Source organism: Vulpes vulpes, chromosome 9, assembly GCF_048418805.1.
Source record: "Vulpes vulpes isolate BD-2025 chromosome 9, VulVul3, whole genome shotgun sequence".
Taxonomy (NCBI): domain Eukaryota; kingdom Metazoa; phylum Chordata; class Mammalia; order Carnivora; family Canidae; genus Vulpes; species Vulpes vulpes.
The window spans coordinates 76,361,759-76,389,681 of NC_132788.1; the positions used below are offsets into that span (position 1 = coordinate 76,361,759).

The 27,923-nt window shown below is 38.9% G+C and overlaps 1 protein-coding gene across 2 annotated transcripts in view; it reads right to left on the reverse strand.

The window, feature by feature from the left end:
• Positions 1-27,923, reverse strand: part of TAFA1 (TAFA chemokine like family member 1) — a 484,626-nt gene that overhangs the window by 100,324 nt on the left and 356,379 nt on the right. Inside the window, exon 3 of one of the 2 annotated variants that reach the window (XM_072720498.1) lies at positions 11,170-11,310. In XM_072720498.1, the coding sequence (XP_072576599.1) occupies positions 11,170-11,310 (141 nt within the window). The remainder of the gene's footprint in view (positions 1-11,169; positions 11,311-27,923) is intronic. The other variant, XM_072720497.1, reaches the window with a different exon arrangement.

Sequence of the window (27,923 nt, forward strand, 5' to 3'; positions counted from 1 at the left end):
TAAGGCTGTTTCCCTTTATTATCATTCATATGTTCACTGGAATAGCACCTTTAATTTCCTTCAAGACCTTTTCCTTTGCATTCACAATTTGGCTAACAATTTCATGAAAGAGGCCTAGCTTTCTGCCTATCCTGGCTTTTGACATGTCTTCCTCACTAAGCTTAATCATTTCTATCTTTCGATTTAAAGTGAGAGGTATATGACGTTTTCCTTTCACTTATTTAGGGGTCATTAATTGGTCTAATTTCAATATTGTTGTGTTTCAGGGTATAGGGAGGTCCAAGAAGAGGGAGAGGATTAGGGGAATGGAATTGGTCTGTAGAACAGTCAAAACACACACATTTATAGATTAAGTTCACCATCTTAGAGGAGCATGGTTCATGCTGCCCCCCAAAACTTACAATAGTAACATCTAAGATCACTGGTCCCAGAGCACCATATCAAATATGAACAATAATGAAAAAGATTGAAATTCTGCAAAAATTACTAAAACATGACACAGAGACATAAAGTGACCAAATGCTATGGGAGAAATGTTACTGATAGACTTGCTCAAGGCAGGGTTGCCACAAACCTTCAATTTGTAAGAAACACAGTTACTGTGGAGTGCAATAAAGTGAGACATGCCTGTCAGTACACAGGGTCTGGCATAGAGAAAGAACTCAATACCTTTAAGCTGGTGCAATTAGCAGTTTTAAACTAGTACTCTAACTAATGTTCCATATAGCTGACAAGACCATTCCTAGCTTACACTGACAGACTGAACCTCCCTAATGACCAGAGGAAAGAGAATGAGGCCGATATCCAGAGAGGGCCCAAGAGGAAAGGTGACATTATCTGTGAGACACAGCTATGATAAACACGCATGGCCTGGCAATCTCTGCTCCTGGATTCCTGTCTACTCTCACAATAACTTCACTTTTCCCTGGAGCCCCTATGGATGAGAACAGATGTCCAGCATGAAGCAAAATTGATGTGTAAGCACCAAAGGAGATGATGAATGATAACTTCTGAGCAGGCACATACAGGCCATTCTAAATTTGAAGAAATGGGACCTTCCTTTCAATGCATGCCTGGTAAACCATGCAATCATTTTACAACCCTAAGTAATATTAGCTGGTATTGAATGTGAGTCCACTGAATTCTTTAAGTGATGTAATAATGAGGGGCACCTGGCTGGCTCGGTTGATAGAGCATGCAACTCTCAATCTCTGGATTGTGAGTTTGATGCCCATGTTGGGTATAGAGATTACTTAAAAAAACATTAAAATAAATAAATAAAGGGTGAAATAATGAAAGTACCAAATAATATCAAGGATTAAAAGTGAAAGAGGTAGGTTGAGGAAGGTGAGAGTGTTCCACCAATGTCCTAGCTCAGTTAGAAATCTAGTCTTATGTAGTTGGTGCATAAAATTTCCTTCTTTTGTCTAGTCCACCCATTAAGGAGCCCAGTCTCTCCTCTCACTTCCTGGAATTCATAAGCATCCTGGAGGTCACCTCTGTAGCATGAAGGCATAAGGAGGACTTAGGACATTGGTGGTTATGGCTCTACTGGACATTCAGAGTGCAATATGTTAGCTGCTGTTTGTGGATGTGTTGAGCTATCATGTACAGCACTCTCTTGGCTGGTGGTTGGATAGGTAGATCTGTAGGTGGTGACATATGTCCTGGTGGTAGTGAGTGACAGATATCTTTTGGTCCTCCAGTGGACTACATTTTTCTTACCCAAGTGTTCCTTCCTTTCTCCCTCCCTAAGGTGACTCATCATTTTACTTTGGGGGCAGGAATAAATGAACTTTTCTATTATATATTTGAGTCTTTGGAATGGCTTTTGAACTTAAACACCAAATATCTGGGCATCTATTCTCTGGTTTGTGTGTGTTTTATGCTTTGTTGTTTGGGTTGGGGTAGGTCCTCAAAAATTCCAGTAGCTTGGGTGGACTGAGGAATACATCATTAATTTTTCAAAATATTATTCATCTGTATAAATTTTTACACAGGCTTCAGAAGGAGATATAAGTTTTACCACATCCTTAGATGAAGTTATCAGAACCTTCCACAAAGAAATGTACCAATATCCTCAGCAGCTTCCAGTGCTGTTGCAGAAGGACAGGGCTATAGATTTTCCTAGAAGTGTGAAATAATTCACAACGCTTGCTCGTTATTCATACGGACAGCACATTAATAACACAGGACCCTGAAATCTTGCCTTATCTAGGCTGAAGCCCAGCTAGGGGGATGAGGAGCTGACTCCTTAGATTTAGAACAACATTTTTTCCCCTTTCTGAAAAAAATAAGAATTGATTAAAAGTGCTCTCATATCAGACAAGAACAGGTATTTGAAAACACCGAAGCCTTTTTGGAAATAATGGAAAACAATGGCTTTGGAACTACTTTTGGGAAATTTTCTTGATGAATTTGGAATTCTCTGCAACTAAGTACAGTCCAACTAGGTAACGGACAGGAATTCGAGGTGTGTTGTACCATGATCACACACACATATGTCATGCACACCACTACAAATATTTGTGCAGAGAATTTTGTACCTCCCAAGTCACTACATTAATGGACTTTAAAATGGGAATTATGGTATTTATGCCCAAGTATATGCACTAAATATACTTTCACGTATAGTTTTCCCACAGAAATGAGATCAAGATCCTCAGAAGATTTCTCACATGATATCCTGATGCACGAACCCGATCCTATTGAAGGAGGGCATTATGTATACAAGAATTGTTGCTAAATAAAGTCACTGTGTGCAGTTATAATGCATGTAATTTGTATTATGTTCCCCAAACATTCAGTCTTATTCCAAAATTTCCTATTTATCTTCTTCTCTTTTGGTGAACAAATAAAGAAAAGTGGCTAACTAATTGAGTTTGTAAGTCATTTATCACCGAGTATGATTTATATGCAATTTTTCTCTCTTTCTTCCTTAATATTGGTTATTACCAAACTTTTTATCTCTGCCTGTTTGATTGATGAAACATTACATTTCAGTGTTTAATTTACATTTCTTCAATTGAGTGGTGTTGAACATTTTTCCATGTTTACCAGCCATTTTCTTATGCTAAAAAACAACATTAAATTATATAACACCATTTTATCAGGTTGTATATGTGTGTATCTTGCATGTGCATGAACTTTTTTCCCCAAAGATTTTATTTATTCATGAGAGACACAGAGAGAGAGGCAGAGACCTAGGTAGAGGGAGAAACAGTCTCCCTGTGGGAAGCCTGATTCAGGACTCAATCTCAGGACCCCGGGATCATGACCTGAGCTGAAGGCAGACACTCAACCACTGAGCCACCCAGGCATCCCATGGATATTTTCTATAAGGATTCACATAAATCTGATGACAGTGGTTGCTTCTGGTGATGAAGATGTGAAAGAATCAGTGGAAAAGCGGGGAGAAGAATCACTCTTATTTTCCTTTCTTGCTGTTTTTGGGTACACATATTTCTATTTATGTCAGGTTATGTATATTATACCAAAGAGTAAGGTTTTTTTCCAGAAAGTTTTTTTTTTTTTTTAACTTGAGCATAATAGGAAAATGACTGAGCAGGAGCAGGGGTTTCTTGAACGTTAAGGATCAGACAGGTCACATGAACGGGCCAGAGCCCGGTGTGTAATAGAAAGGGGCGAGGCCTGTACAAACTGGAATATCCCACCCAAAGGCACACAGTCAATTTTTTTCATGACTCTACCAACCTATGGAATAGGTCTGAAGGTACTTTCTGCCGGTGGGCTATGAGTTGGCAACTGCTGCAACTGCTGCTTTAAAAAAAAAAAAATGACATCCACTCCTAGTTTCAAAAGTATGGGACTATCTGAAGACTGAATTCCTGTTCTCTTTATTATGCAAAGGAAGAAACACAGAGACAGACCTTTTATTAGATGGTACAAAAAGCTTTGTCAGTGCTTTTACATCCTTCCTCTCCTTCCTCCTTGCTAATGGAGACTTGGATCTCTCACATACCTGGGCAAGGATCAGGTGCCCAGTAAGAGAGCAAAAGAACATTCATATACTTCAGAAATTATGCCTGAATATACCAGAATTTTACTAGTGATGCTCAAGTAGACCCTCTTCAAGAACAGAATCTCCCTCCAGAAATGCCTCCTGATCAAGTCAACTGGGCTCACCATCTCGTCTATTAAACAAGCTGGAGTCTGCCTTGAAAGAACAAGGCAGGCTTCAAACAGAGATGGTAATGAAGGGACCACGGACTGCTGCTGGGTCGTGTATCCCTGATCCACCACAGCAATTCATTATCTTGATATTTCCTTGTGTATGGACGACAGGTAACAAATGGTGAAACCAAAATAGGTCATCTTCCTTGTCCTCTAAAACGTTTAATATTTGTGAATAAAAATAAGGGCTTAAGCTTTTTCATACAATGTTTGCTCTGGAAGGTCCCTAGATGATTTCCAAACTGTAGTTGAGCCTGACATGTCACAGAGATATTATAAATCACATTACTACCAAGACCCGTTGTGCAATGTTTGGTTAGCCCGTCTTAGGAAAAACACTGAGCTATTGGCATAGGAATTATCAGCCAGTCTCAAAAGACCTCAAATGCATTCCTGGAAACAAAAATGAAAACACAGTCTAGATAGTCTATTCCAGCATGGCCCAGAGTCCATTTCATGGAACATTGGGTCCTACAGGGCACAAATAAGTGTTACAGAGAAAAAGGTTCTCTAGTCCAAGTAGTCTGGGACGTGATGGGTCAAAGTGCAAGAAGTTTTTCATCTGCAGAACTTCTTAGAGCCTTTAATATGCTATCATATTTTGATATTTTGGATGGCTAAGAAGGGGCTATTATATACAGGATTTCTCATATATATCTCATACTACTCTATAGAAAACTATTGCTGAATTTCAAATTTCCTTCAGTTCAGACATTTTTCTCCACCGTGGCTGTCTCTAGGGAATATGATGGTATGTGGTCAAGAAAATTTTATCATGGATTTTCCAAAGGAGCAATCTCCAGAATCAATTCTTATAGATATTCTGGTTCTGGAATCTCATATAATGCAACTTGAAAAAAATTCAAAGTCTCCATCTACTAAAGAAATCTTATTTTGTTTAAATTAGTTATAAACTATGGGGGTGAATACAAATGATTGGGGAAAAAAATGAATGAAGCCATTTTATAGAGAGATGTTTTAATATACCTTTTAAGCATTCATTGTCTCATCTCCCTTTGATCACTCTTTTCTCTGACCTCTCTTTTCTTTGTCCCTCTTTTTTTTTTAAAGATTTTATTTATTTATTCATGATAGAGAGAGAGACAGAGGCAGAGACACTGGCAGAGGGAGAAGCAGGCTCCATGCTGGAAGCCTGACACGGGACTTGATCACAGGGCTCCAGGATCGTGCCCTGGGCCAAAGGTAGGCATTAAACTGCTGAGCCACCCAGGGATCCCCTCTTTGTCCCTCTTTGTATGTCCTACCTCACTGTCTGTCTCCTTCCCTGTAAGTCTGTCTCTTTTTCTGGGTCTGAGTCCTTGTGTATCTTGCTTGCTCTCTCTTACATCATAGGCTATGTATGATGAATCAAGAGCAAAACATTTTCTTATGCCATGGGTTTTTGTCTTCACAGAAATAGGCAGGAGTATGATGATGTTTTCATTGTATTAACATAACTATATGCTAATCCTAATGATGAACAAAAAATGTGGGATTTCCATAGCTGTGAAAGTTAAATTCTGTGATGTAAGCTATTCACTTTTGGCTGGTATCCAGTATAAAAAGACGAGAACACCAGGTAATGTTTGTAGCAATCAGTCAGAGAAATGATCAGAACTTACACTGAATGAAAAGGAAAGGCCTATGAACTTATCATGTAGACTTTTCTTAATTAGATTGGTGCTAAAATCCACAGAGAATTAAAAGATCTTCTCTACAAACCAGTACTTATAATGAATGATGTTTTTCACATATTTGCCTAAGTTACAAATAGACATAAATTAAATGAGAATAGAATCCTAAATAGAGAAAACTGCATGAAAATTTCTCCATAAAACAGTTGTTTTATTGCCTCAAGCCTTAAACAATGATGCTTCAGTTATTCAGTATAACAGAAACCATTATTTATAGAAATGCTTCTGATTACTCAGTGGCTATGACCGCTACCGGCTTCATGTTTTTGTGCAAGTCACAAAATTTCTGTGCCTCAATTTTCTGGCTGGCAAAATGGAATAATAGACACCTTTGAGAGTTGGGGTTCAAATTAAATGAATGTACAGACTTCAAATAGTGGTTACAGGGTAAGCCTTCAAGAAGATTTTGGCCATCATTTTGATTATCGTTAACAAAGATAGTAAGGAAGATGCCCTCCTTTTGGGTTAGAGAATATTTAACAAAACGTCAGTGTAATGACTTAATATCTGGTCAGAACAGTACTAGGCACAAGTGCAAGGGTATAATACTTTTCAAAATATGTATAAATAACTAGTGCAAAATTTAAGCTATTGACTGGTATTTTCACTTATTAGGCAATAGAATATCATTTTTATTTATTTATTTTTTAAGATTTTATTTATTTATTCATAGAGACAGAGAGACAGAGAGAGAGAGAGAGAGAGGCAGAGACACAGGCAGAGGGAGAAGCAGGCTCCATCCATGCAGAGAGCCCGACGTGGGACTCAATCCAGGGTCTCCAGGATCACGCCCTGGGCTGCAGGAGGTGCTAAACCGCTGAGCCACAGGGGCTGCCCAGAATATCATTTTAAAACTCAAAGCCCATTCTTTAAAAATGTCTTCCAATATCCTGTATTCTACTTTTGAATAAGTTGCTAAGATTATACTGCAAAATGGATGTCCCATTTTAAATCATCTGGTCTCTGATTTTGAATCTTAAAATGATAGAATATATGCTTATTTTAAAATCATGGCTGTTCTCCGGGTTTTAAAACACCATGGAAGGCAAGTGAACTGTAATTTCAGAGGCAGGTCAGTAACAGCAGTTGGAGCACTTTACATGGGAAATGCACTACACACAACAGAATATATTCAGGACAAATATGGTGCATGGACTGTCAACTGCTATCATGGAGAGAAACCGGTTTCTATCCATTTTTAGACTTAGAAAGGGAAATGTGCAAAACATTGTATATGTGCTCAAGTGGAGGAAATGGTTAGATAAATGGAAATGTATCCACACCTGAAAACCTATATAGCTATCAACAAAAATGTTTTTGAAGAATATGTTTTAATTTGGGGAATGTTTACCATATGTTAAGTGAAACAAGTTGTTGATAAAACAGTGTTATAACATTTTAGTTCAATAAAATACCTACCATGTGAATTTCTTTTTAATGATGGGTTAAGCCTAAATAGACGTGTACATGTTTTCTTACAAAGTAATGATAATCTCTAAACAATTATATCATGTGCAATTTTAATGTATAAATTATTTCTGTAGTTTTCAAAATTCTTCTAAGAAATATGCATTCCTGAGGATGATTTACCAGCATTAGTGACATCCAGGATAATTAGTTAGAAGCAGTTCCAGGAAAAGATGGTGGGTAAAATGTCACTGTGTTAAATTAAAATGCAAAAAACCTTTGTAAAACAATGTGTATTTCTGTTTTTTAAAGATTTTAAAAATTTATTTATTCATTAGAGAGAGAGAGAGAGAGAGAAGCAGAGACACAGGCAGAGGGAGAAGCAGGCTCCATACAGGGAGCCCATATGGGACTAGATCCCAGGTCTCCAGGATCATGCCCTGGGCTGAAGGTGGCGCTAAACCGCGGAGCAACCCGGGCTGCCCACAATGTGTCTTTCTAAGCATTACCCCCACACTTACTAGTAGGATAGGAAATACACATCAACATTTAGTGAATACTTAATGGTATTCACTTACCTAAAGAGATATTACACAAAACACACTGTACACATGACTTCCTTAATCCCCACCACAAGTAGAAATAATTATCATCTCCATTTCACAGCCAAGGAACAAATTAAAAAGCATATGTGACTTGCCCAAGGTAATTCTATTAGTAACTGGTATAGCTGAGTTCCGTTCATGTCTGTCTAATTGCACAATTTGTGATCTTGATAACTACACTGGAATTATTAATTTATATCTATGCTTCATTTTTCATTTGCATGTAGAGATTTGGGGCATAAAAACAATTTTGATCATAGCAACACACAGACTTTTCTCATGCATACCAATGGATTCAAGGATTTCTGAAGAGTGGAATGCTACAGAATCTATAAACCATCAACATGACACTGTAGAATACTCTATAATTTATTCACTTTTGCTTGGAAGATAGGGACCCAGAGCCCTGTTGATTGAATCTACTGCACTAAAGGATTCACAGTTTCCAAAGTCAAACAGGCTTGTTCTGAGAGATAGAATATTACCATTATGTGGCTTGACTTCTCATAGAAACTTAGGGCCAAATGCCATTTCCCCCCTCTGCCAGCATAAACTTCGTGTCTTACATACAAATCCTGAAGGCAGTTCTATTTCTAGATCATTAGAGATAAAAATCAACTGGAAACAAAATGGAGATTCATAATTAACAGTCTCAATGCTTTCTTTGGCAGACAACTTGAGAAACTATCATGGTTTCATAATGTTTATTGGCTTCAAAGGCCAGGAGTTTCTTCTTGCAAGTGAACGAAGTGGCATTTCTAGGCTAACTGCTTGCCTTTCCTGTATTGGAGGTGTCTTACCATGTTGACTGTGATCTAGAACAAAAGAAATAATCATATTGCAAGTTTGCAACCTCAGCTTTATTGATATTTGGTGTTGGATAATACTTTATTGTGGATGTTGTCTTGTGCATTATAGGATATTTAGCAGCATCCCTGGCTTCTACCCACCAGGTGTGAATAACATCCCCCTAATTGCAAGAGACATCTAGACTAAAAATATCTTGAGATAGTGCCAAATGACCCCTGAAAATGTGTTAGTTGAGAATTTACTGGTCATAGTATATTCCTAAACTTGGCCTTTTCACATTCTTTAAGGAAAAAAAAAAAAAGGAAAACTTGACCTGACATGGTACACAGGGGCTGCTGTACAAGCCACATGTACAGTTCTCTGGCTATGGTTGTTTGGGCAAAGGTTAACTGTGACTCAAGCTGGGCCAGTTATATTTGGTCTTTTTGGAGAATACATTTAAAATACAGAAAGTGAGTCAAATATATTTGGGCTATATTGTGATGCCAAATCAGATCAGAGTTGACATCACAGAAATAAAAGCTTCTCACCTGCCACTAAGTTATGGGGATTCAAAAACTAAAATCTTGGAAGAGGGAGCCAGTCCACATGGAGGAGAATGAGGGCAACAGAGATCAGATATAGTGTGTCCCACGAACAAAGAAAATATGATGGATGCTGCTGGAAGAATCAATGAATCTCCTGACGTTTCTGATAACTGGACTCCCCAGGATTCTTCTATTTTCTTAAAAAAATTTTTACTTGGTCTAGCTTGAGTGTGTTTCTCTTTCTAACCACCATACTTCTTAATGAAAATATGTAACACAAGCCAATCTAGAAGATGTCCTGCTCCATCTGTTTCTAGAGGTAGAATGATGGACTCTAAGCCAAGAGATTCAGGTTCTACTTGCTACTGTGTGACTCTGAGCAAGTGATTCACTTGAGTACTGATTTCCTTACTTAAAAACAGAGTCTTGATCTTCTTACTGAAGAATTTGAACATCATCTCATACCTGGCTCTAAAATTATGAAAGATAAAGATGGGGAGGGATATTGGTCCTTTTATTCATCCAAGTGAAACTTGGATTCACTATTTGAACATATAAAGTTGTTTTTTTTATTTATTTATTTATTTATTTATTTATTTATTTATTTATTTATTTATTAAGATTTTATTTATTTATTCATGAGAGACACACAGAGAGAGGCAGAGACACAAGCAGAGGGAGAAGCAGGCTCCATGCAGGGAGCCTGATGTGGGACTCGATCCTGGGTCTCCAGGATCAGGCCCTGGGCTGAAGGCGGCCCTAAACTGCTGAGCCACATGGGCTGCCCATAAAGTTGTTTTAAAGATGGTGGTCAAGACTTGGTATTCTAGTCAGTTACTGTGGGCTTAAGAGCCAGCCAAGCTACAACTTGTCAGTCATGAGACCAATCCCATAACCCATCTAAGCTGCGGTTTCTTCATGTTTAAAATGGGCGGAAAAGTGTATCTGCCTCAATGATCCCTGTCCTCTGGCCTGAAAGACCTTCTAGCTCACTCCCATACTGAATGGGGATGACTTAAATAACCAACAGGATATTGTGGAAACAGTGAAGTGTAACTTCTGAGGCTAGATTATAAAAAAGAAGGTCACTGTGGCTCTTATGTTGTTCTCTTGGATTATTCACTCTGAGGGAAGCCAGATGTCACACTGTGAGGACACTGAGCAACTATGGAGATGTCCCCACAGCAAGGAATTGAGTCCACGTGGCTATTGGCAGGTGAGTGAGCCATCTTGAAACCATCCTCCAGCACCAGTCAAGCCCTTAGATCTTGACTGCCACTGCATGAGAGACCTGGAGCCAGACACACTCAGCTAAGTGGAATTCCTGACCCACAGAAGCTATGAGGTAATGTTTGCTGTTTCAAGCTGCATGGTTGTTGGGGGTAATTCACTACAAAGTAATAGGTAACTGTTATCAGATCGTTGGGAGGAGTAAAAAAAAATAATGCATACAAAGTGTTCAGGACAGTGTTTGGCACTGGACAGTGAGAGTGCCTCTGCTAACTTACGAATGTATATGAAGCAACCCGAGCAGGGCCTGCCATAGAGTAAATGCTCATTAAATATGAACTGAATAAATGTTAGGTATTGTTATCCTTAGTACCACTATTTCCATCATCATTATATAAAACCTCAATCCAAAATCACTTCCCAAATGAGCTGGACCCTCAAATTTCTCGACTTGGAAAGCTCTTTTACCTTACTCTTCTCTAGAAAAACATTAAGATAAGCTATGTGTATGTTACCAAACCAGAGAAACAAGATTTCTAACTATGCTGAGGACTGGCATTTGTACAACCTTCTAGCGCTCTGGATGTACCTTGTTCGTTATCCTAAACCATATATAGGTGACACAAACAAACAATGAAATCTATTACAGACAGCAAACACCTAGATAAACACCTAGAGAGGGATGTAAAACCAGCTACTTACCATCGACACAGGAAGGTCTGTTTCTTGTCGTTCCAGCCACTTTTCCAGGTAGACAGGAACACTTTACTGTTTGTGACCGCTCCTCAATGCGATTCTTATTACAACATCTGTGCGCGGCTATCACTTCACATGTCCCTCCTTCTGGCAAGAGGGAAAGAACAGGGACACTGATTAGAAATAATTCAGTGGCCATTAAGCCCTGTGGGGGTATGTGTGGAGGGGTTGGGGAAAGGGAGAGAAATTATAGAAATAGTTTCTGAGAAGTATAATTACTGTGGGATTCTCTCCCCCCCACTCTGTGTAACATCTATTTACACATGTATACAAGACTCTATGCTAGGGTTGCACAGTCCTGGAGAAGACAGGTGTTACAGCGCTATGTTTCAAATGCAACAAAGAACACCAATGAATAGCCCTCAAGAGGCGATGATTCTAGGTTGTATATGCTGAGAAGCAGTGAAGCGATGCCATGCCTGGAGCTAACGCGAAATAAAGAGCCTACCTGATTTAAATGCGTTATATTTTGGGAGCTCACTCCTGTGTTATCTTTCCATTTAGAATTCTCTGAGCTCCCTCCTGCTAATAGCAAGCAACTGACACTCCAGCGATACAGGACCTACAGTGGCAGGAAAACTGCCCAGAAATTAGCTCTCCCTCCCACTGCCTGCCCACTCTCAAGGAGGCTGAATAAAAAAATCTAAATCGGGAGTCATTTCCCAAATCCAGATCTCATCCAAAAATGATAGAAGGAATTGCTGGAGAAAATAGGTATGTGCTTTAAATGGCATCTCAAATTACAGAGCTAGGCATATGGCTTCACTTAATTGTTACAGGTCAGCCATGCATTCAACATTTATTGGCAACCTAATGTATGTCACTCTCCACTAGTTCTTAACAGGTGCACTGCTGGATCTGTCGAATGTTGGTGAGCATTCAGGTGGCTCTTGCCAGGTTGTAGGACAGTTCTGCAGGGACAAAAAGATACTCCAAGTGACTAGAAACCAGGAATTAACTTTCCCAATATCAAGTTTTATGTTCAGGAAGAATGTACTTTATTTGACAAGAATGGATCCAGAACATTTAAGACTGAGTTGGCATAAATTCAGCAAGCATTTGTCAAGCAACCATTATATATAAGTTACTATGTTCAGTCCACACATGGTAGGCCCTTAGGAAACACTGGGAAAAAGGTGAGGAGGAAAAGGAAGAGAGGAGATAGGAAAGACCTAAGACCCAGCTCCATCCTATCTTGAGAACCCACAATAGAATGCAGTGATTCTCAAGGCAGGGGTGGGGATGGGCCGATTTTGCTAGTCACCCTCCCCATCTGTGATAGTTGGAAAAGTCTGGAGACATTTTCAGTTGTCATTACTGGTGGAGGGTAGGGGCCACTGGCATCTAGCAAGTGAAGGCCATGGATGCTGCTAAACATCCCACAGTGCAGCAAAGGATTGTCTTGTCCAGAATGTCATCTGTGTCCACGTTGAGACATTCCAGTTTAGTGGGAAAGAAACACAAGAGTCTCTGCTTCAAGGTGGACTAATTCGGCCTCCCCTCAGTGGGAGAGGAGAGCTTGGGCTTTCTGGCCAGCATGTTTTACCCTGAATCTCAGCTCTGCCACTTACTAAGGACTTTAGTTTCCTCATCTGTAAAATGGGAATAGCATTAACACCTGCTTCACAGAAGTTAAAACCAAGACAACACATGTATGGGGGTTAGCACTGAGCCTGACACATACTGGAGAGTCCGCATGTGCTACCTATGATCATATCTAAGCATGTTGATATATTTCCTTGGGAATGTCACCCTCCTTTCTGCCTCAGTAACTGTGCATATATTGTTTGTCCTAGAATATTCCTTCCTACTTCCCATCCTTCCACCCCCCGACCCACAACTCAAATGCGTTCACTCCATTAACTCTTCTTTGAACTCAATGCAAAGGTCAGTTCCTTTGAGAACATCTCCTCGCTTTTACCACTGCTGGTTTTCTTGGCACTCCACACATTTCCTTACACAACTATTTCTACAAGTCTATGACCACAAGCGAGTTGAAAGCTTGGTCAGGGTCAACGTTAGCCTTATTGTCAATAACTGCTGTAGGCACACTATAATTGTTAGTTAAATGAATGAAGAAATACATAAATTAACTTAAAATGAACACCATAAGGCAAGTACCAAGTTCTGTAGACATAGGTCGAAGGGGACACCCATTTGTTTCTGAGGAACTCAAAAGGCTTCTTAAGTTGTGAGTTGAAAGGTAGAACTTCAACAGGTCATGATGCAGGAAAAGCATTTCACTAACGTGAAAGATTGGGGTATTTTTTAAAACACAACTTTGTAATTAATTATAGAATAGTCTTAGGTTTATAGAAAATTTGTGAGGATAGTACTATGAGTTCCCATATGCCACACCCTATTATTTCCTATTTTTATTCAGCTAATATTAACATCTTATATGAGTATGCTAGGTTTGTTACAATTAATGAGCCAACATCTATGCATTATTATTAATTAAAGTCTATGCTATATTCAGATTTTCTTAGTTTGTACCTAATGTCTTTTTGTGTTCCAGGGTACCATCCAGGATCCCATATTACACTTAGTTGTTTTATCTCTTTATGCTTCTCTTGGTTATGATAGTTTCTCAGACATTTTTTCCTTTTTGATGACCTTTGAGAAGCATTGCTCAGGTTATTTTGTAAAATGTTCCTCAAGAGGGATTTATCTGATGCTTTTCTTATGATTAGACTGAGGTTATGTATTTCTAGAGGAAGACTACAGAGGTAAAGTGCCATTTTCATCACATCATATCATATCAGTACACACTAATAGTGACTTGCCACTATTGAGGTTGACCTTGATCACTTGGCTATGGTACTGCTCGTCAGATTACCCCACTGTAACATCACTCTCCTCCATGTTTTTCTCTATGGTCCTCTTTGTTACTGTGTGACAAAGTCACTATGTGCAGCCTACATTTAGGGAGTAGACAGTTATGCTTCACCTCTCTGAGGTTATAACATCTACTAAAATTACTGGGAATTCGTCTGCATGACAGATGTGTCTCCTCCCTCCCATCCACCTTCTATCATTTATATCAGTATGGACGCACAGATGTTTATTTCATACATTGGGTTATAATCCAATACTACATTATTTATTTTGTTGCTTAGAATGGTCTAGTCCTGGCCACTGTGAGCTCTTTCAGTTGGTTTCTGTGTCCTGTCCCCCTGCACTGCCCCCTCCTCACCTTTTTTGAGTACTTCCTTTCTTTCTTACTCTACAAGATGCCCCAGGCTCATCCTGAATATTTCCTACCCCAGTCCTAGAACCAGATTTCTCTAAGAAGCTGGTCAGGGCATTTAGAAAAATATGCTCTAGTAGATGGAACTAAAGACCTGAAATGGGATTCAACTGGAGAAAGCTTCCTTCTCCAGAAAGAGTACTCAGTGTGATTCTGTTTCAGTAAGGCACTAATAGGGATTTTGAAGCCAAGAACTGACAGGAACTAGATATGCTTCAGAAGTGACCACCCTGGCCGCTCTGTTAGGGAGGGGTTGGAGAAGTGCAAGGTGGCAAATCAGAAGAAACAAAAAGCCAATGCAAAATTATGAGCAAGAAGTCAGGGGCCTGACCTTGGATCATGGGAAGAGTATTACATTGTTGCCTTTATTGGGATTAGAGTTAGTGAAATAATAGGGCTAATCACATTATTCTCCTCAACCCAGATACTGGCAATCAGGTTGCTTTAACTTATAATTGTCATCTCTAACTACCCTTAGTCAATTCAGTAATTGCTGGTTTTATACTTCATGAAAATACCACCAATTCTAAAGTTACCACTTGGCTTTAATACAAGACTAGAGCAACATTTATGAGTGAAAATGGCACAAGCTATAGAAAATCTTCTAGGATACATCTTGAATCTCATTTGATTTACAGTTACGTCAATGACAGATGTGCCAGTCATCCAAATTACTGCTCTGAGTTAAATAATGTGGACAATGAGGTGGCCACTGGAGGCCCGAAGCCAGTCTCTCCTAGCATCCTTGTAGATAAGCCAAAGCAACTGCTCTGTGTCAGCTCAGTGCTCACTGACATTTACTGAACTTCAATTGGATGCTGGGCACAGTACATGGCACTTTACCTACATTATTTATAAACCTCTCAGCAACTGTGAAGGCTTTTGTCCCCACTTTACAGATGAAAAGCTGAGATTCAGAGAGATTGAATAACATGCCCCAAATTACACAAGTGTGAATCAGTCTGCTGGACTACAGAGCTTTGCTTTTGTGCATCTTGCCACAAGTAGTCATTCTTTACTGATGAAGAACTTCCAAGAGGAAGTCAACACTTTACTACAAAGATTATCAGAGTTAAATATACAACTCACACTTCTTCCCCCAATTACATTCTGACCCCATTTGCTACCACCTTTCCTTCCATTGCTCTGCTCTAGGGATGCTGGTCTCCTTGTAAGCTATTTCCTGAACATGCATGTGTGGTCCCTCTTGAGGGTTACTGTAAAACCAGAAGGTTGCTCTAAATATGAGGCTTCTCTGGCCTTCTTGACAAGTTAAAGTATGCCCTACATGGGACATGGCAAATCTCTGGCTTCCTCCCTCGCTTCCTCTACATCTTTGCCCAGATATCATTTTTTTCAGCCTCACCTGACTACCCTATTTAAATCATAATTCTCTTAGAAAGCTTTAATGATCTCCCTTATTTTGCTCCATGTCCTTGCCTGTGTCACCTGCAGAATATTTGTAATTTTCAATTACTACATGTAATTTATTTATTATCTTATTGTTTTTATGTACCCTCTCCCCCAAATATAACCTCCTCAAGGACAGAGACTCCTATTGTTTATTTATTAAACACTGTCTGGCATAATATTATTAGTATTTGATAAGTGTTCAGCAAGTGACACAGCTATATTACTAGTGGTAGTAACTCTGGTAATACAGGAGTTAGCCATTTCTTGACTACTTACTATGTTCCTGGCACCATGATAGATACATTATAAACTTTTAATTCATTTTATGGTTACTAAAGCCCAATGAAGTTATGATTACTCCCATTTTACAGGGGAGGGAACTGAGATCGAGAGTAGTAAAAAGCTAGCCCATGTGTTAAGAACCCAGGTACCTATTCTCTGGCAGCATGTGGACCAGAGGCCAGATCTTCTGATCCCATACACAGTGCTCTTTCCCCAATCCCATCCTGGCATATATGTTGAAATTTCTCTGAAAAAGGGAGGATAACTCAGTGACTGGAAATTGACAAGTACTCCATTTTCATTCATACTGTGTGTAAAGTCAGTGACCCCAGACCAGGTCTTCCATGGGCTCACGGATTTGCACACAGGAAGCCAGAGAAACGTTGCTCTAAATAACAACCTCATTTGTTCTTGACAGGTTCAACTACAGCTTCATTTTATACCAACTGCTTAGGTATGTCAATGTGGAATATGCAAGTAGGTCCTGGAACCCAGAGGACTCTAAAATTTAGAAAGCCTGATTGGACCTGTCATAGCCAAATCTGAATCCGAAAGTTTATATTTGTGACTGACCTAGCCATAGACAACCAGAGCAAGTTAATCTGGTCCCTGACTTGTACTGATGAAATAAAAATATTAGGTCATTGACAGGAAATAGATCAGTTCTCTTATAACAACAGGGAGAGCATTTTTCAAGATGTTCTGGAACTATAGTCTTAATTATCTATTGTCTTTGTTAGCTGGTTGCTTGAAAAAGGGGACTGAAAACTAAAACATTCCCCAGCTTTGTCCTGCTGATGAAAGGGAAGGGTAAGTTTTGTCATAACCATTCCTAGAAACTTGAAAATTGTTCCTTCAAATTTTTTTATCTGCATTTTAAAGATTACCTAGTGAACTGTCCTTTCAAACCTAACTGCCAAGGTTATTGCAAAAGCATAATGATAATATTTGTCATGTAAATGTCTTTCAGACTTTGCTTTGGCGCCAGTACCAATCCAGTCCTAAATTTTATCTCAATCCAAGTCAAAATGATTTCAAGATGAGCTATGGCCTCTCAAAGCAGTCATTTAAGTGCTGAGAAAATTGAGCTTCCCTTTTTTGCTTATGGATTATCTAGAAAATAGCTTCTTTTCTGGACTTCACCCAGCATCTGTAGTAAGTAAGGCAAGTAAGACGGTGAGGTGACCTATTAGCTAAAGGTGAAGAGTGTGGCATAAAGAACAGGCCAGTATAAATGTTGTCTGTACTACTCAGATTTTCCAGATTATTGCTCATGTCATTATTTGACTTTGTCTATGGGAAACATCTGAGGTAAAATATAAGAAATGAGACTCATATCCTAAATCTCATTTTATAAGAGGTCTCATTATTCTTTTGGAGTAGAAGGTAAATGCAGTACTTACCTAACTAACATAGGTCAGTCTAAAAATGTTATATATGTTAGATGAACATCAATTTCTCAGTCCCCCTCTACCATAAATTTTCTAAATGGTGGCCTTGCTTCTCACTCCCTTTTGTCCATGTTCAGCCTAGTGGCAACAGCAAAGTCCCCTGCAGGGAACCTCCATGGAACAGCTCTCTACTTTCTTTCCTGCTTTTTCTCTTGTGTTTGTCAGAACTCTGAGCATGTTATCAAAACCTATTTTTAAAAGGGAGAGAAAGTTTCTAATATCCAAAGGGGGGAGGGGGGAGACAGCATTTCAAGATTATTTCTGGTAGCAGCAACTCTCTCTGAGCTGGAGAAGTAAAAAAAAAAAAAAAAAAAAATGCCAAGCCCAATATGCTCCAAGCAATGATCCCTCCTTCCCAGTTCAATGCATCACTGTCTTGCCCTGCACAAGTGAGGAAACACAGAGATGAATTGCTAAGGGTAATGTTTCTCTTAAAAAGAGTCCCCATTGATGACAATTATATGTCAAGATAGAAAGAGATGATGAGGTTAGAAATGACTGGCAAGCAGATGGCTAAAAACTTGAAGGTTGGCATCATAAAAACCCTGCTTGCTCCCTAAATGGTCATCTGATAGAGCTCATACCAAGCCACTGGATTGCTCTGGGCTACAAACTGGGTCAGCCATTTAAGAATGGGCACTTATGGGAAACTGCTAATATCCAATCCTTTTTGTCTGCCAAGGAATTTGACATTCAGTCATATAGTTTCGTGTTGATGGCTTCATGTCAATGCTGAAGCATAGCCAAGCAATTCAAAATTATCGCAACACCAGGTTTTCTGGGAAAGGAAATGCTAGGGGAGAGTATAAAGTTGGAATAGAAGAGAATAATCTTAAAAATAAAAAGGGAGAGGATAGAAGTCTAAACCCTATACTTTACTTTTATTTTATTTATTTATTTTTGATCCCTGTACTCATCATTCAGGTCTTCCTTAGGTGTCCTTGAACTATACTGGCAGTTAGATTCCCCTGCTATGTGATTCCACAATCTCACATTCTCCCACAATAATATTCACAATGTATTATTTTGACATTTTCAAATAATGTCTTGCTTTTCCTGTAAAGGGTAAAGGCAGTAATTTTTCTTTTTATTATCACTCTATTCCTAGTGCTCAGCTTTGAATCTGATTTATGTTTGGTCTGTAAATATTTGTTGAATGAACCTTTCCCAAAGACTAGCTTTGGATTCCCATGGTATGATCTCTTTGCAAGCCAAACCTCTCTTTTGCAGTGCATCTCCCAGTAGCAATGTTTGTCTATGCTGTTGGGCTGGACACTTTCTGATAGCAGGGACCACATCTTGTTTATTTCTTTATCCCTAGTGCCTGACGTAAGGGTAGGAATTGACACATTTGCTAAATGACTGAATGATCAAAGGAAGGAAAGAAGGAAGGAAGGAATCAGAGGAAGAAAGAAGTAAAGAAAGAAGTGAGGGGGAGAAAGACAGTTAACAAAGAGGAAATAAAAGAAGAGAAAAGAAGAAAGATGGAATATAAAATAATCCTCTTTGGGGGAACTTTTCCTATTCAAATATTCATATGTGCTCTTTTAAGAAAACGAACTTGAAAGATAGATGTAGCTTTTGCCAAAAAGTGACCTTCTAATACACCTTCTAGAAAAATTGTCTTGGAACTTTGGTTTGGGGTAGAGCCAAAATGTACAAAGGCAAGTTTTTTATTTTGTGTGAAATGACTAGAACATGAAATAGCAATTAAGAGTAATCATAAGGAAAAGGAAACTTCAGTCCTCATTAATAGTTAAGCCAGGATATATCTGCTTATAGTTGAGGGCAACTTTTAGAGGAAATGAATAAAACGTAATCAAGGAATCTTAAGACTGACATCATTATTTGGATCCTTCCATATTCACTTCAGGGCAAATGGTCCCTTTCTTTAAAAGCTGTTATGTCTAAGACAAAGTACAGTTTTGTTTTGTTTTGTTTTTAATTCACTCCCATAGGATGTCTTGATCAAGGCCTTATAAATAGTTCTTTTGGAATGTATTGTAGTAGATGTCAGAAATGCATATTTAAGACTGTTAAAAATGCTTTATTGACCCAGTAGACTGGAAGGAAGCTCCAAGTGTCTCGGTCTGTAAATCACTGACAAGAGAGACACTAATGGATCCTTAAGCATGTTTTGGTCAAGGAGGACAAAATGGCTGCTTGAATTGTTTATGCTTCAGATTAAACAAATTACCATCTCTTCCTTCCTAGGGCTCTGGGGTATGTAGAAGACAGATGAATGTAGGAAAAAAGAACAAATTCTGGGCTGGGCATCCCTGTTTGAGGCAATATAGCATAATGAATAAGATCACAGATTCTAGAGTTAGGCTGCCAGGATTCAAGCTCTGGATCTGTTGCTTCTGATCATTTTTCATGCTGTGCCTCAAGGTTCTCATCTATAAAATGTGGATAATAAAATAGCATTAATTTCAGTTGTTCAGAGGATGAAGAGAGTATAAGAATTAAGTAAATATAGGCAGTTTTAATAATATCTCGTTCAGTGTAAGCTCTGAAAAGCATTCTGCTGTTAATAATACTTTTGGAATTAGAATTATTATGGAGAAAAAAATGATCCTTTCCATTTTCCCCTCATTTCACTAACATGGACCATTCCTCACACCTATATCCCTACTCTCAGTCTAGGCCAATGACTGGAAACATTTAAGCCCCCATTCCCCTAGAACAAGATTGCTAAAAGTAACATATTACCACAATAAACATATCACCTGTCCCCCAGACTTCTTTTTTTTTTAAGGAAGAAAATGGCTTACACATTGGATATGCTGAAACTCTACTGTAGAAATAATTTTTAAAAACTGCTCTAACAACATGAAAATAAATTTTCCCCAAAGATACACCAATAAGCTCATAAGAAGAACACCTTTGATTCTTTAGTATCCTTTAAATACTAAAGAACTTTGACTCTTTTCCAACAAGGATGACTTAGATAGCATTAGAGAGGATAACCCAAGTGATGGTTTGGATATCAAATGATCTGGAATAAATAAGTTGTATTCTACTATTTTGATGAAGGCAAGGGTTAGAATGAAATGAAGCTTTTAGAGGAATAGCTATGTTCATTTTTCCCCTCTAATGTACAAAGTTCTTCACCTAAATCCCACTTGGATCTCCCCCAACTTTTTCCCTAAACCAAAATCACTGGTCCATCTGGGTGATAAGTTATCAGGATTTCCTTCTCCATTGCTAGCCTTCCAGGCTGGGAATGATACAAAAACAATTTTTATCAAAGAGGCAGGCAATCCTATTTTACATCAGCAATTTCTCTGGCTATGGTAATTTCCCTAAAATTACATGAAACACTGACCTTAAAGGTTGAATATGATAATTTTGAAATTATATTTCACATAACCTAATTTGGGTTACTGGTTGGGTAACAAGTTAATAACAAGTTGTAATTTATAAACTCTGGTCCCTCATAAGGAAAATGCCCAACTCTACAAGATTTTAGGAGAATTAGAAAATTGTGTGTTAATACACCAAATAGCACACAGTAGGCATACTATAAATAAAAGCTAATTTTCTTATGATTAACATGAAAAATTAAATCCGATTTTAAAGATGATACTAGGGATGCCTGGGTGGCTTAGTGGTTGATCTGCCTTTGGCTCAGGGCATGATCCCAGAGTCTTGGGATTAAGTCCTGCACCATGCCCACCATGGGGAACCTGCTTCTTGCTCTGCTTATGTCTCTGCCTCTCTGTGCCTCTCATGGACAAATAAATAAAATCTTTTTTTAAAAGTTTTTTTAAAAAAATAAAGACAACACTAGAGGCAGTTACTTCTCGCATGAATTTTTTTTTCTTTTTTAAAAAATATTTTATTATTTATTCTTGAGAGACAGAGAGAGAGAGAGAGAGTGTGAGAGAGAGAGAGAGAGAGACAGAGACACAGGCAGAGGGAGAAGCAGGCTTCATGCAGGGAGCCTGACCTAGGACTCGATCTTGGGTCTCCAGGATCAGGCCCTGAGCCAAAGGCAGGCGCTTAAACCACTGAGTCACCAGGGCTGCCCCACTCGCACGGATTTGGATAGAAAGATAGAATTGTGAAAGGCTGAAAGATGGAAGAATTTACCTTTCAGTCTCCAGGACCTCCTGCCAAAGGTCTGGACCATTCATGCAATGGTGGGTCTAATGTGCTCTCTTTATTGAATCCCTGCCTATCTGCTCCTATGTCTTTATTCATTTTTCTCTATTTCTTCACAGCATTTATTTAATGGCTTACAAGCAGAAATACTCTGAGATGGAAGTCCAATAACAATTATAAACTTGTTTTATTCTCTTAAAATGATATTCTCCTATTATCCTTTGCAGGTGAGTATAATGGATGTTAATAGAAACATAACACTATTAGGAAAACAAAATAATTCCTCCGTTAGGAAAACATAAAAGTACAGCCAACCGAATAAAGCAGGCAATGTGATGACTCCAAATCCATCACCTCTAAACCATAACTGTTCTTTGACATTTTTTCCTCAAGCTAAACAACAACAACGAAAATGCCCTTGGAACAACATTTCTGACTTGGCTGAGAAGCAAAGACAAAAAGACTAAGATACACTTTGAGATAATCAAGGAAAAAAGTGGCCATAAAATACTCTCCTTTGAAAGAAGCATTCTCACTTTAGGGTCTGATGCCCACCAGTAGGTCGTCCTGCTGAGTCAGGAACTGATCTTAAATTGCAGGCTCTTCCTTCGGTATGTGCAGGCAAACCACATGAACATCCATATCCATCCGCGAGCTAATTACTCCCAAATTCCTAATTGAACTGTTAAGCATTATGGAAATCTGTTCTACAAACATTAAAATTAGCATTTTGCATCTACCAAATTTTATAATTAAGGGTTTTGTCAGGAAGTGGTCTCTAGAGTAGCAAGAGGTGGGATTTCTGTGAGTCCCAGAGGGTTCACGTGTGGTACCATGGTTAAGAGTACAAAGTTCAGGTTGGATTTTGGAGCTCTGTTGACTGAGCTGTAATACCGCCTTCCTCTCTTTATTAGCTGTATTTACCTCAGGAAAATCATTTAAGCTTTTCATTCTTAGTTTTATCACCTGTAAAATGGGGAAGGTAATAGTACAGTCAGGATGAGCTTGTGAGGCTCTATGAGAGAACACTGGCAAAGCACTTAGAACAGTGCCTGAAGTATAAGAATAATGCAATTTCCTGCTATTAATATTCTTGCTATTATTAGTTTTAGCCATGGCACCCATCAGAACTGCTAATTGACTGTCTCTGGCTCTCTTCTTCCAGGGCTTACTGGTATTCTTGGTTCCGTTGTGGGAGGTGGGGCCGTGTGACTATTTCTGTGTTCCTGAAGTGACTTATCACTTCCATGTGGAGTTTTTAATTCTCTATGCTAGGTTCTCCCAGGCTCTCTTCCTGCTGGTGTGACAACCCAGAAATATTTTAGAGAGGGGCTGGCAAACTTTTCCTAAAAAGGTTCAGATAGTAAATATTTTTGGCTTTATGGGCCATCTGGTCCCTGTGGTTAACTACCAAACTCTGCAATTTTATTCCAAAAGTAGCCATGAACAATACTTAGACAAGTGAGTGTGGCTGTCTGCTAATAAAATTTCACTTATAGAAACTGAAACTTGAGTTTCAGGTCATTTTTATGTGTCCCGAAATATTCTTTTAGGGTTTTTAAAAGGCATTTAAAAAGGTAAAGGCCATTCTTAGCTCATTGGGTACAAATAGATGGTGGGCCAGATAGGACCTCTGGACCACAGTTTGTCCACCCATATTCCCTTGTTTTAGATGGTGGCTGCTCCAGCAATTCTAATTGTGAGGGACTTCTGGAAACACAGCTCCACTGTTAAGCCACAATAGGCAGGTGCCCATTCAAGAAATAAAATTGTCTTAAGCCAACAAGATTTGAGGGTGATTTGTTGGTCAATCTGTTTGCTAGCCTAATCTACCTAATAAATTATTCTTCCAGATGATTAAAGTAAAAGAAGTATTTTGCCCCCATAAAAGTGTTTAAATAACTTCCATAAATATGTTTAATGGTAACGAGGATGGCAGTATCTCTAAGGCTTTCATCTGTGAAATACAGTCTTTCAAATCTGTGCCTTCCTTAGAGAACTAGGACGAGATATAGCTGCTTAAGCCTCCTCCATGCATAAACCTCATCTGAGCCAAGAATCTGAGCCCTGTCATCTTTATATTTTATTGGGTTAGCTGAGAGGTAATAATACAAGGATATATTTATTTATATCATGAGATTGTGTCTCACATTCACAGCCAGAGAGAGCAGAAAACACACATTTAGGGGCAAAGAAGACAAACAGAAACTCTGATTTGTGTTACACATTGTAGAAGTCATTAACTATGATTCAGGTAGAAAAACTTACTACTTCTCTTTTTGACAGTGATGACAATTTAATAGTATTTGACTCTACCAAGTTACATACAGCGTCCAGAGGCACTGAAAGGGACTGTTTATCAAGATGATAAACAAGGTTTCATTTTGTCCCTGGCTGTGTGGATGTGATCAGAAGTCTAAGGCCATCCGAAAACCACTTAGTCTGGCCACTGGGCACACGTTAACCTACTTGGGACCATCTGCATTTGAAACAAGCTTCACTTAGCATACCTTCTCTAAGCAGGTCAGTGCACTAAGGGAGGTATGAACGCATGACAGTGGGGCATGCAGTGTAGACCTGAGGGCTGAGGGAAGGGTGTTACTCCTACTAAAAACCCACTCTCTGGGAATCTCATTCTTAAGAGATTTCAAACCACAGAGTGAGCGAGCTTTGGCTTCTGGGTTGGGTAAAGCAGGTTTCCACATGTCAGCAGTGTCGAACGAATTTGTATGAATAGGTATAATTAACACTTAGAAAATAAGTGTTTTTCTTAGTGTTACTACTATTATTTTTGACAGCTGAGGCAGTCATTAAAGCTATAAGTCATTTCTCCTCTGTGGTAGGGCCCTGTTCTTTCTGCCTGCCCAGCAAACATTCCCACCTCTACTGGTGAATGTTTCCTGGTTTTCCATGAGAAGTCAATGGTCTTCTTCCCCATTGCCAGATCATGGAGTTTTGGGGATGCTGGTTCTATCTCCACTTCAGGAGAAGGCATGAGATTTAGGCAATGTGTATCATGTGTTCTCTAGAGACTGAAGGATTGCTATAAGGGCTGGTACCTGGCCTAAGCCATATACAATGAGAGCCAAATACAAAACATTTATTCTTGGAAAGTAATTTTTTTCTACAGCAGTTTCTGATAAAACAATATAAATCAGGAGCTTGCCACTAGTATCATGATAGAAAGGCCTCAAATGAATGGAGCTAACACAGAGGGAAGCCAAGTGGAAAACTGCAGTGTTCCTACACCATTGGTGGTGATATTTGATGCAACTGTGCCTGAAGGTGAAGCCGAACTTTAGTCAGTATATGCCTTTTTTTAATAAAAAAAATTGAGTTTAACTTAGATTTTCTGCTACTTGCAATAAACAGATTCATGAAATACTGTTACAATATAGGCATCAAAAGATTGTCAGCAATCATCTTTTCTTCTTTTCTATGAACTTATATATGGAGGACTCTCTGTTAGGTGCTAAAACTGAACCACCTGAAGTGTCACTTCCTCAGGGAAGCCTTCCTAACTTCCCTAATTAGGTGACTCATATCTCTTCCCTTCCATTCCCAACATTCACAGCACTGTGACCTTTTTCACTTCAGCACATTTACAACTGAATTTTACATGTGTTCAACAAATACTTTTCATGACTGTGTCCTCTAATTAGTAAAAAAACTGTATGAAAAGGGGCCAAAAATGTTTTCATTGATCATGGTGTCCTGAATGCCCAGCATAATGCCTAACTGGAAAACCACATCGCCAACTCAGTACTTCTTTTTCATAGAACTAGAACAAGTATTTTGATCAGAGTGGCCAAATGACCACACATTCAAAAATATTTTTCTGTTCTCCTTTTATTTATGGGTGGAAACATGACATAGTTGTTATCAATGGGTTACAAATTAAACTCTAGTGAGGCTATCTAGGAAACCTGGCTTTCCTAACATATCAACTACCCCTTCCTATTTACCATCTTCTACTTCTTCCTCCCTGAAATGCAGGCTTGTGGGCTGATATTACAGTAGCCACCATGTGCCAGTGAGAAAGGAAGGCTAAAACAACAACATAAAACCAAACCAATGTCACCAAAACTCTACTTTTTTTCTAAACTCTACTTTCAAATGATTTGTTGCATAAGAAAAAATAAACCACCTGCTAATCTGTTTAATCCACCCATCAGTTGGGGTTTTCTGTTACCTGACACACAATATAGTTCTAATACACTGGTATATATTAGGATTTGAATAACTATTTGTAAGGTGTGTAAATAATGAAAGGAAGTAATAGTCCTTGGCTTCAGAGATCTAGTTGAAGAGTTTAGACATAGAAAATAATCAGTATTTCAAAATGGAAAGTAATAAATGTCATGAGAGTGTATGGATCATTACTGGATGTTTCTAAGGAACCAGGAAATACTACCTTCGTCCTAATGAGCTAGGTAAGTCTTGGTGGAGTAGAACTATTTGATACAGGTTGTTGGTGCTACAAGGATGACTTGTTTTTGCAGTGATTGGGAAACATATTTTTGGTAGGACAAGTTGAATGAGGGCCTAATGATGGAGTCAGTGACAGATTCCAGAGTGGCTGTGTTCATGCCCTATAGATTCTCTTCCTGTTCAGCAAGGGTGGAACTTCTAAATTTTTAAAAAGACTTATTTATTTATTTGAGAAAGAGAGAGAGAGAGAGAAAGATATTGAGCAGAGCAAGGGACAGATGAAGAGAGAGAGAATACTCAAGCAGACTCCCCACTGCACACAGAGCCTCACATGGGACTTGATCCCAGGACCTCGAGATCATGACCTGAGCAGAAATCAAGAGCCGACATTTAATGGACTGAGCCACCCAGACACCCCAATGAGGGTGGAACTTTTAAAATACAGACTTTTAAACAGAATACAGCAAATCTGATAGGATGTTACTCCTGTAATTAGGCTACGTTATGTGGCAAGGATGACATGATGTCACACCATGGTTATCTCTATATAGAATATTGTTAATATTACATTAGGGAGACTATCGCTAGCTTTAAAGAATTTTAGTAATTTTACTTTACTATCTAACTATATCTCTTTGTTCTATTTTAAGTTGTGAGGATTGGATAAAAGGATGTCAAATGACCAGGATACTTTTTCCTGGTTTCTTATCAGAGTTGGAATAATAAGCAGAAGCAACAAACTCCTCTTGAAAATTGTTACTTATAGAGACTTAGTTTCTAGAAATGCACTGTGGTTTTGTGACTACCCTGAGAATTCTTGGCTGGAACACTAACTTTATGTTTTATTAACAGGTAAATATTGATATGTCACTCTGAACTTACTAAACCTTAATTTACTTATCTGCAAAATGGGAATAATGGTGACTATCTCTTTCTGTAGCTGAAACCCTCTGTTCTTGCTTGCCTATGACTCACTTCCCCTTCTGCCGATTAACAGCATTAAATCCTTTGGGGAGTGACCACCCCACCTTAGTTTCAGTTCATGCAGTACAGGTGAACAAAGCCTCGAAAGGTAGGACTGTGACCTAGCATAGGCCAAATGGCATTGTCCATCCCAGCCACAAAGATTGGTTTGAGGGTGAGCCTGTGATCCAAGTTGGTTCAGTCAAACTAAACCTGAGGACTGTGTGGAAGTACTGGGTGCAAAGCAGAATTCTTTATGCTGGGCCTGAAGATGTGAGCTGACCTTTGGGGGGATTCAGGGTGAGACCAAGTCAACAGGGAGAAAAGTGGAGAGAAGTGATAGCAAGGGACCCAGCCCTCATGACACGTTTGAGTGGCCAGTGTTGAATCTGAACTTTTTACATGTGCCAATAAATCCTCTTCCTTTTATTGTATGTGCTAAGGCCATTGGGGATTCTATGGTTTCTTTCTCTTGCCATGTCTCTAACTCTCCAACAGAAACTGATATCCAACAATTCAGTGAAGCTCTGACAGTAACTACTTGGAGTTTGCACAGACCCACAGATTGAAGGGCTCAGTCCCACAAGAATGAACACACCTCAGGCACCAGTCACAAATGCGGTGCCCAAATCACCTGCACTTCTGTCTGACTTGGTGGCAAATTCAGAGATTCCTAAGACCCTGTGTCATGTTCAATAATTTGCAAGAATGGCTCACAGAACTCAAGAAAGCAGTTTATTTACCATTTATTGACTTATTATAAAGGGTACAACTCAAGAATAGCCCAATGGAAGAGATGCATA